This window comes from Mastacembelus armatus, chromosome 6 (genome assembly GCF_900324485.2).
Source record: "Mastacembelus armatus chromosome 6, fMasArm1.2, whole genome shotgun sequence".
NCBI lineage: Eukaryota > Metazoa > Chordata > Actinopteri > Synbranchiformes > Mastacembelidae > Mastacembelus > Mastacembelus armatus.
Window position 1 is genome coordinate 14,638,146 of NC_046638.1, and position 13,577 is coordinate 14,651,722.

At 39.5% G+C, this 13,577-nt stretch overlaps 1 protein-coding gene across 1 annotated transcript; it reads right to left on the reverse strand.

The window, feature by feature from the left end:
* Positions 1-414: 414 nt before the first annotated feature.
* On the reverse strand, positions 415-12,445 carry slc12a3 (solute carrier family 12 member 3). The gene is made up of 26 exons (XM_026311381.1): positions 11,977-12,445; positions 11,513-11,647; positions 10,615-10,690; positions 10,420-10,515; positions 9,981-10,120; positions 9,779-9,889; positions 8,312-8,423; positions 7,985-8,115; positions 7,724-7,808; positions 7,244-7,404; positions 6,590-6,697; positions 6,360-6,483; positions 5,972-6,073; positions 5,711-5,866; positions 5,525-5,624; positions 4,998-5,109; positions 4,645-4,782; positions 4,214-4,320; positions 3,971-4,053; positions 3,679-3,756; positions 3,488-3,586; positions 3,269-3,380; positions 2,167-2,253; positions 1,741-1,879; positions 1,518-1,585; positions 415-1,096 (listed from the first exon to the last, which is right to left on the reverse strand). Exons 1-26 carry the CDS (start codon positions 12,265-12,267, stop codon positions 955-957), a joined length of 3,093 nt encoding a protein of 1,030 aa, XP_026167166.1. The 5' UTR covers positions 12,268-12,445; the 3' UTR covers positions 415-954.
* Between the last annotated feature and the right edge of the window lie 1,132 nt (positions 12,446-13,577).

Here is a 13,577-nt window from a genome sequence, read left to right on the forward strand (position 1 = left end):
TGTTACATCATCTGTAAACTAAATTGCAAATTATCGCAGGAGTTGTCCAGTAGTCTCAAAACACAGGGTATGGATATTTGAGTGTATTTGCATGCACAGAAAACTAACTACCATCAGCATGGTTAGGCAGATGAAATTAACAGGGTGATCCAGTGGATCATACTCACTGCTTTAAGTCTAAATTGCATGCACATGCACCCTATTTATAGTGATTATACACACTGATTTACTTAGATTTACTTCTGTAGAGTCAGATTTGAAACAATATTCTACTGAAATTGTTAAATGCTTGTCCTCATATGAGAGTTGTCTGTTAGAGGAAAACACCTGTGGTGCTGATAAGTGCTGACACTACTGTATGCTACCTAGAGTAGATCCTGCTGTCTGAGACCATACATAGAAAGAAACAAGAAACAGAATCAAGTTTGTTTATTCTGTATTTTCTAAAAATATAAATTATTAGCCAAGAAAAACTCTAGACAGACCTATATATACACAAAATTGTCTTTACCAACTGACCATTAAATATGTTGAAAAGTATCGGTATACAGATTAATGATTAAAAGTAGAGCTGGGGCAGGTGGAGTGAGATGACGAGGTGACTGCTGCTGATTTTACATTTGGTAAACATGTAGCACACACACACACACACACACACACACACACACGGCCTTGTTACATAATATGCTGCACACTGTTTAGCAGTCACCTTTTTTGTGTTATGACCAGGCTTTCATTTTTTTAAGCAAAATGTTTTACATGCACACAAGTATAGAATGTCAGAAATTCTAAATTATTCTCTTTACAATCAACAATGGCAATACATTCGTCACTGAATTACATTACATTGACAGGAATCATACATTACTTACAGGATTATTATTATTATTACTATGATCATCAATAGTCAAGATAAATATGTTAGGATAAGTGCACTGGATTCATGGAGACATTTCACTGGCAGTAGAAGGTGAGAACGTTTTCCTGGTTTCCTCTGACTAATAGGACTGGAGGTCTCAGATCACGTGACAGGATGTCCAACCATGCCATATAGAGAGTAGTGGGGCACACCCCTTTCCTCCCCACTGGCATTGTGCTGTGAGGAGACATACGTTAAGTATACCAGATGTAATGAGTCAATCAGTGTGTGTTCAACTACTAATAATAACTTTTATAACATTATTCTGATTGAATATGGTGTTGCTGTGGGCAATGCAGTCAGATAATGCTGCTACTTTTCCACCTGAACCTGGTTGTTTGCTTATATTTTATTGTTGCGTTTATTATTACAGCAAATCCAACATTAAATCCATCACTATCCACTTTTTTTTCTACATTGTTTTTATGTATCTGACGAATTACAACTGCAACAACACTAGTCTGCCCATGGATATAAAAATCGGCCCAATAAATCAGCTAATCAGTGGGCCTCTAATTACAAGGTTACTTTTTGCATTGTCTTGCCTTTCCTTAGAGTAGCATTCTCATGATCTAACAAGAAGCACTGCTATACTCACACAACAATCAGAGCAGCATCTCTGGAGTAGTCCTGCAGAACCTCATTCAGACGGATGTGGCGGAAAGACTAAATTCCATAGAAAAGAAAAGAAGAAAAGATATATATGAAATGTTTTTGGATTATTTCTTCTTCCTAAGCCTGTGGCTGGTAAAACATAAGGTAAAGACATTATTTCAGCTTGTGTATTATGTTATATTATTATGTTTCTGTATCAATCAGACCTTGGCCTTGTTCCTCTCTAAATCATGTTCAGATATCATCCACGGCTCCTGCTCCTCTTCTGATGGTGCACAGTCAGAGTCCTGCTTTGAGTTTGAATTAGGTCTGAAGCGACCCAACATGTTCTCAAACTGATGAACGCTGGTAAGACACACAACATTTAAGGCATTTCTTTATTTGGGTGGATAACAGAAGACATTTATGCTCTCTAAGTTAATATCTACCTTATCCTCAAATCAAAGCAGATACAATGTGTCTGATTAAACTGCTAGAGCCCTCTCTTTACCCAAAGTGTCTGTTCAGTTATCACAAACCAACACACATACATGTACACGGTATATAGTGTGCGTGTGTGTGTGTGTGTGTGCCCCCAAAATTCTGTTGTTGTGGTGAGCTTTCATTTCATATAGAAAATTTTTAAGCCTTACTTCATAGGCTGTGGGTTCTGGTAGAGGTCAGTAACCACTTCAACATCATGGAAACCAAGACGGAACTTCTTGATCAGCGCCAATACACTGAAAACAAGAATGTAAATCTGGTGTAAGAAACTGATTTGGCACAGCATATATTTTCAATTGTCAGAGCTGGAAAGGCACAGCTGTAGGCAGGGCTGGACTGGGACAAAAAAATCGGTCCTGGCATTTTGGCCCAGACCGGCCCACTACATGCTGTGTCGGCCACAGGGGGGCATCAGACAAATATGGTATGAAGATGTTTCGGCCCGGCCCAAAAAGTATGTCGGCCCAGCGGGAAAGTGCCCGGTCTGCTAGATGGCCAGTCCAGCCCTGGCTGTAGGTATGAGCTACATTCACTTTACTGCAGTTGTGATGGTTACTGTTCATGCTGTTATTGTTTACTAAAATGGCTTATTTAGCACTGAAAGCGGCTTTAATTAATTTTAATATTCATCAGATGTACAGAAACATTACTCTAAATAACTGCTGATGTTGTATGTACTGAATGTGTAGATATATTCAGGCAACAGCTTGCTAAGATATTAGCTATATCACCTTTGTCAGCTGATAATACATTATGTCACTGTTGTGTTTACAGCTTATTTCCGCTGTCCCAACTAGGCCAAACGTCAGGTATTGAATATAGTATTCATAAATATGTTGTATGTCATTAGTGTGTAATCACAGGAAAACCCCAACTGTTGGATTTTTTTATATCTTAGAATGAGCATTTTAAATCTACATAAGAAGCAGGTCTCCTTTCATGGAGGTAGCCATGTTGTACCGCCATGTATCTACAATAGCCCAGAATGGACAAACCAAACACTGGCTCTAGACAGGGAATCAAGTTTTGTTTTAAAAGTGACAGCCACTATATCCTCCATTATATCCAATATATCCTGTGCCTGGAAACAGGAGGTGAGGTGTGAGGGGTGCTCAGCAGTTACATTCTGCAATCTCACCACTAGATGTATGTTTCCTTTTCATTAAATTCAGTTACTTCATTATGACACTTTTTTGGCAAATGTGGCAGAAGGATCAAAACACATTTTTGGAGTGTAATCGTAATGCTTACTCTGCTTTCTGCTCCTCCTTCTTGTCTTTTTCTCCTCCCACAAATACTCGGACCTTACATCTGGCCCAGCGCTTCCTGCGAGTCAGCAGGTAGGGTAGCAGTAGGGTCAGACCTGGTGAAGCATACACACACACACACACACACACACACACACACTGATGGGTGATATTCTTGACATGAAAAGAAGGAGGTGAATAATGGATGGTAATATAATCTGACCTCCATCATCAAACAACCAGTATACATCTATGGTCTTCTTTCCTTGTTTTTTCTGAAACACTGTACCAGGTTGAAGCTCTGCATCAATGGAGACAGAAGCTGCAAACAATTTTATATGGATAGAAAAGTTATTTTTATTTTATTTTATTTACAATTTGATAATATAAAAACATTATTACACATATACATACATGTAGTGCTTGTCCGAATGTGGGAAGTGGCAGAGATGGTACTTATACTCTCACGTCCTCCTTCAAAGCCTGGATTAACTGAAAAAATAAAACAGGAACACATATGGATTATGGATTTACTTGTAGTTGGTCATTTTAATGATGATAAATAAATGTGTACTGCACTTCCCACCATGCCTCTTTTTAACTCCAAACAAACTGACATGGATATTGTAGCGGCAGATTTTTATTGATGATGTCGGATGAATCTACTCTCAGTAAACTCTACACTAATGTCAATGAAGCTTCTCACCATGTCCCTGTGATGGATGAGAGACATCCAGTCCCTCCTTCAGTCTCAGCACACACACACCATAGTGTAGGTCAAATGCATCACTGAAACACATATATACAATACACAGGTACATGAACACATACACACATTCTTTGTGCTGCCTGTGGTGGCATTTTTACTAAACTTTTTTCTGTCATTGTTTTAATACTGAATGTTGGACACTGGCCCACAGTGCTGTGAATAAATTTCGACTGTACTCACTGCAGTATTCCAATGTAGCTATGTGTAGCCTGAGGTGTGTCACTGCGCCAGTCTTTCTTAAAACCTGCCAGCAGAACATTTGGCTTGATACGGCCCAAACCCGCCCCCTGGTGGACAGACAACAACATGAGATGAAGAAAAGGAGTCTTGCGAGTCGGTACTGTATGTGTAAATATTTCTGTTCCTCCTGCATGTTAATGGTGATTCAGTTTTTCCCTCACAGGATAAAACAGGATGCGGTTCTTTTATTTGTTTTGATCTATAATAATTAATAAAACCTGCTGTCTAGCATGTTTGGCCTAATTACCATATTAATTGAACTCCATGACACTGTGAACTAAAGCTGAACTAAAGCGGGGTTTACCCAAAAGTTAGCTGCCTTCTGATAGATAAGGTTCAGTAGAAAATAATAGATGGGATATAATGTTCACCTGCAGCAACATGTTAACTCCTGATCGTAGCTCTGCAGCCACCACTCCTCTATAGAACGACTTAACCTTCCGTTGGTTCAGCCACTTAACATGACTTTCACTGCATGCGTTCTCCACTGCTGATTCGGAGGGGCCACCCTGAGAAATATGGGGACAAAAAAGAAATTACTTGTCCAACCAAAAGAATTGTCCCATTAAGAATCCTCTGAGAGCTGGAATATGTGGAAAAAAACCAATATTTAAACATGTGTTTGGCTTTGTGTTTTACTGATTCAAAAATCAACCTTATGATTTGATGTTTTCCAGGTAATACTGTGCCAGAAGATGTGATAGTAAAGTTGAGTTACACTCACAGTGACCACATTCCCACACATCATGAGACTGAGGTTCTTGGTTAAACAGTTGACAAGGTCCACCAGAGCTGGACGACTGCTGGGAGAACCTGTTAACACCAGACACTGTGGTCTAAAAGAGAAGCACAGTCAGAGTGATGTTGAGCAGTTTGGGCAGCATATGGACACAACTCTGCAACATAACAAAGAATTCACCAGGGTTCATGAAGTATTCTACAAAAACCTTCATTCTCTGGCCAATGTAATTGCACAGATAATTCAGTGTCTAAGTAATTCATAGTAATAATTCATAATTGATCCTTGGAATGACAATACTGTTTGTGCTTGAGCATCAGATCTGTACATTATTTTTGGTGGATGATGCAGATATTAGTTTAAACTGTTTTATGAGTAAATTTGTTGTTCAGTGTTCTAAATTGTTTGACCTAAAGGCTCTGGTTGCTCATCAGCAGTTAAAAGTGGTCATATTTGTCATTACATCTAATCCAGAGCAGACAAACTGCAGATGTGATCATGCTGTGATTGACCTGTAGTTCTTCACATGGTCCTCCACGTTGTTGAGGCCTACACACTGGTTTAAAGCAATGTTGTAGGAACTCGCCTGCACTGATGAGCCCCAGTTCACCTCTAAATACAAAGCAGAGCAGGGAGGTTAAAAGGGTGCTGTATGTGTTGACAGCTGTATGCTGTGTGACACCAGACTGTATGTTTACCAGGCTTCTTGTAGAGTGTGTATCCCAGAAGGAACAGGACAACACCAAAGGCAATGAGGGCTGCCCACCAGGTAAGCAGGAACATGATCACCACACAACACACAGCGCACAGCAACGACAGCCACTTACTGTAGAACCTGAAGGACGGACGCCATCCTGCAGAAACACACACATGAGTAAACAGTACACACAAATGTCTGCAAAGAAGATGAACACATGTATGATCATCAACCTACTCATATATAATCTCTGATTTTCTACCTGGGGAATTGGTGATTGAGGCATGGAAGCAGCTGAAGTTGATGAGGCAGTATGAGCACAGGAAGAAGTTGGAGATGATGGGAGCGATGGTGTTCAACTCAGCTGGTGGAAGACAGAGTACTGTGGTTCCCATTTGCTTTAAACTTATAATCCTAGTATTTTTGTGACAAACCTCTCATTGTGGATACTTTTAATGGGCTGTATTTAAGTAGCTGCAATAGCACTTCAGAGTATTAATAGTCTACAATTCTATCCTCTATATGCTACCTTCAATCAAAATAGAGGGCTTATACATTTTCTAGGTTGCAAAAACTAGTCTATCAGGAAATAAATGGTAAAATTCCTACTGGCCAACTATGGTAATCAGATATTCTCTTTAAAGCCTCACCAATGAGAATAAAGCAGGCAGCAATGATGTACGTCAGTAGGTAGCCTCTGAGTGGTTCATCATTCTTGCCGTAACTTTTGCCAAAGAAGCCAATCAGAGGGTAGAGTCTGTCCTTACACAGACACTATGAGGAAAAAAATCAATGCAGAGACAAATGAGAGCAAATAGCAAATATGAAAGAGAAGTTTGTCTTTATACAGCTGTAAAGAAAGTGTTGAAGTATTGTGTACCTGGAAGACTTTGGGAGCTGACACCAGGCAGGCCAGAGCAGAGGATAGAGTGGCTCCAAATATACCAGCAGTAATAAGAGGGGCAAAGGCTGACACCATGCTCATGGACTGCAGACAGAAATGGTCGGTTTACTGGTTAAGCTCATCTCTTTCAACAAAGAAGAAAATGTTTATTTGTGTACATGGTAAACTAATGATAATGTAACTGATTTAGACAGAGTGAAACTGAACCAAATATGACATTAGAGTTGGCTCGTATATTGCTCATCCTTCAATCTGAAAGCAGATTGCAGACCAAGCAGAAGGATGGTCATGCTTTGGTTCCCTCAAGTGGTAACAGCAGGAAACTGCTTTGCTTTTTCTAAAAGTGGAAGACTGCATTGCCCAGAATCCATGTAACATGCCATCTCATTTGCAGCTTCAGTCTTCATATGACAGGAAAAAAGGCTGACACCATTGTGGGCAGCTGTGGCTCAGGAGGTAAAGCAACCAACCTTTGTGTACATGGCCAACCTGTGAAGCTCAATCTTTGGCTTCACCATATATTAGACTGATGGCAATGTGGGTAATTTTACATATATGTGGAGTGACAGAGACATGTGTAAAGATGCGTTTCAGTCATTTTGAGTCTTGAGTGTGTGTGCTTTTGTTGACCTGATAATAGTTACTGATGCCATAGGCGCATGTGCCATTCTTGATACACTCGCTAAAGTCCCATCCATATTGACAAGCTGTACCAATACAACCCTCGCTGGACGAAGAGGAAGACAGGGTGTCATTTAAAATGCCAGAAGCATCCCGTACCACACAGGATCCTGTGAGGAAGACAATACATATTTAGAGTATTTATTTAATACATATTTACATGTCTACATACACTATTATTCAACCCCGAAGTCAATGGAAATTAGTCCATTTTAACTCGGCCTGGGAGGCTCTATTCTGGCAGCATTGTGGGGTTTGTAGAGTGTAGTCTGTCTGGTACCACCCTGCATGGTTTGCCCCACACCTATATTAAGAAGGATGTATATCAAAATAGCCATTATATTAAAAGGGTGATTCAATGGCCAATTTACTGCATGGGAAGAATGCAGTCTATGTTAAGATTTATTAGGTTGCATGGACATACAGTACCAATGGTAGCAGAAATGATGAGGTAGGATACGGTGGTCCAGAATATAGCCATCAATGTACCTCGGGGGATGGCCACTGTTGGATTCTGGGGAATGAGATTAGGCATCAACATATTGACTTTTTGAACTAAGTAATCAGTTGCCACAGATATTTTAAGAAACAATTATGCGTTCGTTTGCAGGCAGAACAATGCATAATATTTTCTGAGTAAGAATTTAACATAAGACCATTAGGTAGACAGCAAGATGCCGACTGACAAACCTTCAGATCTCCAGAGATGTTGGCTCCTGCCAGGATGCCTGTGGCCGAGGGGAAGAAAATGGAGAACATGCCAAAAAAGCTGCCCTCTTTCCCCCGCCAGCCGGGCACAAAATTGGCAGCAAAGATACCCGCTGTTGAAGGTGTAATATTCTGTTTACTTCAGAGCTCTGACAGGGACTCACTAGCTTTAAAAAGGTCTTATTCACATGTTGCTATGTCTCTGAAATTTCTGTAATTTTTATGAAGATTGTTGCTGAAATGAAAACAAGTAACTGATGAATGCATAGGCATCTCATCTCATCATGTGAGTGGTGACTGAATACTCACCTTTGTAGCTAAAGAAACCCTTGGATTCTTTCTCTGGTGTAGCAGGGATAATTGTTCCAACAATGTAACTGGCAAATGACACCATGATGACCACAAAGAAAAGAATCTGGGCCTGTGGAAGGCAGGACATACACTGAGCACATGGATGTGGATCACAGGCATGCCAGCTGGGAGGGTTCCTCTCCCTGACTCAGTAAGAAGGAAAGCTTGGACAAAGCACAGTGGAATTTTTTCTTCAAAATATTTTTTTTCTTTTCCATCAGATGACAGTTACCTCTAATGCACACTTGTTTTTACCACGTCATTGTTTGTCCCATCTATGCTTGTCACTTACAACGCTAAAAAAAATGTAATATATGATATGTACTATGGATGTATAGATATGCTGCTGATTGCAGGACTTGAGTTATAAAAGCCTTTCACCTTTTTCTGCTCATTCATACAGCACTGTCTGATGCACAACAAAGAACACTGGCCTTGGAGTGATTCCTATTTGCTTGTACCCCTGTTTAACATCACTCTGTGGCAGGGCCTGTGTGTAATGAAGGGCTGCCCAGTTCCACCTGGCTTATCACTATTTAATGTGGAATCAGCAGTTTGCCCTCTCCTTGGCTGGACAGGATGCTGAGGTGACAGGATGCTGAGGTGAAGTGAGGATTTATTTTTCTGCCACCCTTTCCCATTTTGGAATACTTGTTCCACTGGGGCAGCTGCACTGGGAGGAAGGGCTTCCTTCTTTTCAGTGCTTTTTTGACAAGGAAACAGGCAGGAAACAGTGTCAGCATAAGGCCAGACCCTCTCAATGCAGTACACATATTTTTGGCTTCATGTTCATTTCAGTGAACTTGTCTTGCTGAGGTAGCACAATATCACTATGGTGGTATAAGGCTTAAAGTTTCATAAATGCTAATTTCAGTGTTATCAGTGACAATAGTAATGTCTCATATTGTACTGCTGACATAGCATAAGCATTATTATTTTTAAAATTGTATATGCACCACTGCAGTTGTTGTCTATTGTCTCTTTTTCTTTCTTCTCTATCTACTTTCTCTCCCTATCCCTTCTGTCTCCCCACCCTTTGAACTGTTTAGTAATTGGTATCAAAAATGACAAAATAAACAAGATCTATTCAACAAGAGGAATTGGTAGAACACCTCTTGGAAAAGCAACTCTGTTGGCTCAAAAAGGCATCCATATCCTCAATACTGTATGCCAAGCAGCTGGACAGTAAATAAATAAATGCTCAGTGGTGTCTCTGGTGCAGTCTCTGGTCAGTCTCCCTAATTCAATGGAAGTTGCAGCATGTATTGCATAGAAATGGTAGTTACCTGAATGTACAGTGCCATGACCTCTAACAAAAGCTGAGCTCAAACAGGAAATGAGCAGCGGGTGAGTGCTTACTTTACACTGTCAATGCTAGCTTCTGACTAGAGTTTATCATAGTGTCACATGTTTGATTGAGCTAACCTTGGATTCCCAGGCCATGCCAGCCATTGAGATGCCTAACAGACATGTTACAGTGATGATGCCGATGATGCGAATGTCATTGGTGCGATCTACCATGACAGCTCCGTTTTCCTGAAGAAGAAATTTAAGGAGGGTTAAAGACAATAAACATTTACTGTTTGCTGTATATGTCTGTGAATGGTAATCCAGACCTCCTACTCACACGCATAAGGTCTGCGACAGTCTCAGCAAAGCCCACAGTGTGCATAGCCACAGCCACGGCATTGGCAAAGGCAAAGATCAGGCCGATGGAGCCACCCAGCTCTGGACCCAGACTACGACTGATCAGGAAATAGGTCCCACCTGAAGACAAGAGGGGGGAAATGGGTGAGAGAGTAGTAACAGACGGATTGTGGGAAATGTGGTCATCATGTTAGGAGTCAGTAATCATACAAAGGAATCAGAAATACTGTTTGGTGCATTCATGTTTAGCAAAATCCCTCGAGGGTGCCATATTTAAAGTAAATGATATAATACATGTCTATAAATTACTTTCGAATTACAATTGTGTATACATGCATGTACATTCAAGGTGCAATATGTATGAATGACTATGTTCTTCATTTACACTGCAAGCAGGCTGTTTTGTTGGATGAACAGACCTCCTTTGACTTTGCCGTTGGTAGCAATGGCTGAAGTAGAGAGACCAGTGATCCCAGTTATACAAGAGGATAACAGGATAATCACCCAGGTCATACCTGACATAGAGACATAAAGATTAAGTAAAATCATGACAGCAATTATGACTGAGGCTTTAATTGAAAACCTTTGCTTACTAAACTTTTTGTTGGACATACCTATGCCAGCTTGAGCCGTAATCCAAGGCAGCCTCAGGTACAAGATCACACCCCAGATATTTAACATGCAGCGGATCTACAAACAGATTTACCATTTTAGCTTGCTGTATTGGAATTACCTACAGTTACTGACCAAAATGAAAGCAGAATAAAGAGGTTTTCTTGAATTACTCACTTTAAGCTTTGAAACATCAGATTACAGTGTAATGGGTGGGACCTGTCTTTTTTACCACTAGTTGCACTATAAAGCTTAGTTCTTCTGGTACCAGGAAAAGACGTTATATGGCTTTATAAAAACAGTTTATATAACATGTCGATACTAGTAGAAATTTCATCATAATTAACCCATAATCACCTTTATATGGCTTTGCTATAAAGTCTGTATTGGTGCTGGCGGTTTCTAAAACCACGAGGATACCATAAATACTAAGACATTACTGTAGTTACCTCTCTATGCTCTGAACAATGCAGTTTACCAGTTTCAAATGCTGCTAAATAACAAGAAAATAAAAATAATAAGACCAAACATATCAATATATTTAATTTTCCATGGCCTGCAAATTCTGTTGTGCACTATTTGTTTGAAATGTGTAGGCTGATATACATACTGTTTTTCTTACAATTTTCCTGTAGCCTACATGGATTTTATACAATATTAGTGTCAGTGTTTAGGACAATAAAATCAGATATTTCTAGGATGATACAAAAAATGTTAGTTAATTAGTATGTAAAAAAATAAAATAAAAAATACAGTCCAAGTGTTCAAACTATGCAAAATTTGAGTTTCATGGGGCAGTGATGATAACCTACATGTTTTTTCTGAGGCCTTTTCATTTATGGAATAAAATTAAGTTGCAGCTGGTTAATCTTTATGCATGACAAAATCCACAGTACATACCATGACTCCCTGTACCCAGCCAAAGCGAGTTGGCTCAGGCGGTGGCTCCTTTAGTTCATCTTCATCTTCCTCAGAGGTGTCTCCTCTTTCCATCTGTCCACCTGTCTCCTCATATATTGGAGGTCTGGATTCATCCTAATCAGTTCAGGTCAAATTAAGTCAGTTTTATTTGTAAAGCATAAAATCCTCATTTTAATTCTCCAGTTTTAGATTTTAGAGAAGTACTGAGTTTTTCATGGCATTTCAAGAAATGTTTTTCATGACGATAATAAATAAAGTTCATGGCCACCACAAAATGACCATCTAATTTTAAAGTTAATATACGGACAAGCAAAAAGTCCTGTGATATGCTTTTTCTGTGTTAGTTTCATAAATCAGCTTTCATCTTGTCCAGTATGTGTACCATAAGCTAATATTTCTCAGTCACACATAACACAAGCTGATAAAGAGCAGCAAATCCTCACCTCAGGGTTAGCCCGCAGCTGGTACAAAGAAGGTCTGAAGTGCCTCCGTCGACCCCACGCTTCTGTGTTGGCATAGAAGTCATAGTGTGGCGGTGCATCAAGAGTCTCGTACCCAGTCAGAGCCTCAGATCCTCGGGATGCTACGCTGCTCCCATCACCATAACACTGATAGTAACCAGACTCATCAAATGCTCCTGGTGCTGCCTTCCCATTTTCATTGGGTACTGACAGTGGCGCTCTGGGTCTGTATGCAGCCAGCTGAATACCGTCACTGGCTACTGGTAACTCCATTTATAATGGCAGAATGGCCTTTAATGTATTTTAAGAAGATTATAACCACTAAGATAGTCAAGAAAGTAAGCCAGTAAAGAAATTGCTAGATCTGTAAAAGATCTATTTTCCCCTTCACAGCAGACTTATCGAACACAAGTCAGTCAGTGAGTGTCAAGCTGACAGAGCCATTCTGTAGTGTAAAGTGTAAGAATGAGGATTTATTGGAAGGGTTGGTCTTATATTTGACCTTAACCAAGCAGGAAGAGCCCAGGGCTATGTAATAAGGCAGGTTCAGTGAACAGTCAAACACGACTCATTACAGGAACTATTAAGTCTTACATGCATAATTTCACATTGCAGGGTCAACCAAAAATCATTTTGGACTGTTCTAGGCCAGGAAATGAACTGTTCCACCTTGTAAAGAATTATTTATGAAATGTCCTTCAACACCTTGTTTTTTTTTTTCAAAAGCTCAGAAATTATTTTTTAGCCTGAAAATATTTATTGCCTAAAAATGTATTTATTTAATTACATTTTATAATGTGACATATGTTTTTATTGTTTAAATCTCTAAATGTACATCACTTTGCATGAAGATACAGTTTATTTCTACTTATGTAATCAATAACTAATGGCTAATCTCCAGAGAGGGTTTTCACTTAGGATGTAAGTTGCAAACAGCATAATTATGATATACCCCTAAGACAAAATAAGGGTAGAAGTGATACCTAAGGAAAGAGGTTCATACTTCCAGTTGAATTTCACATGTTGGAACTCTGTTTCGTTGGTTTCTGGTTGTAACAAGACTTTTGATTTTAATCTGTGTAGTAATGACAAAATGTAATTCACAATATTCTCACATTTTCACAATGACAATTCTAACATGATCGTATCAGATAAATAGTCAAAACGTTAGCGTGCGAACATTTGCTACTGTAATTAACATTAGCACTGGAAATCAGATGATAACCAAAGGGATTCATTATTAGGGAGCCACAAATGTTTGTACCACATTTTATGCCAATCCATCCAAACTGAGATATTTCACAGGATTAGTAAAAGCTTGCTTGTGGCCTCAATGGAGAAGTCTCGGGATAACAAAAGTCATAAGGATTTATCATCTGGACAACAAGGATATCACTCCCAAATTTCATGGCAGTCACTTGCTGAAATGTTTTATGCTGGACTAAAATAGTAGACCCACTGCCATCCCTGGAGACATGCCGTGAACATAGCTAAATATAAATCTCTTCTGTAATGGGACAAAGCTAGGGCTATGGTTTTTCAAGGAACAAAAATAATTTGGTTAGTTTTAGAGAAAAATCATA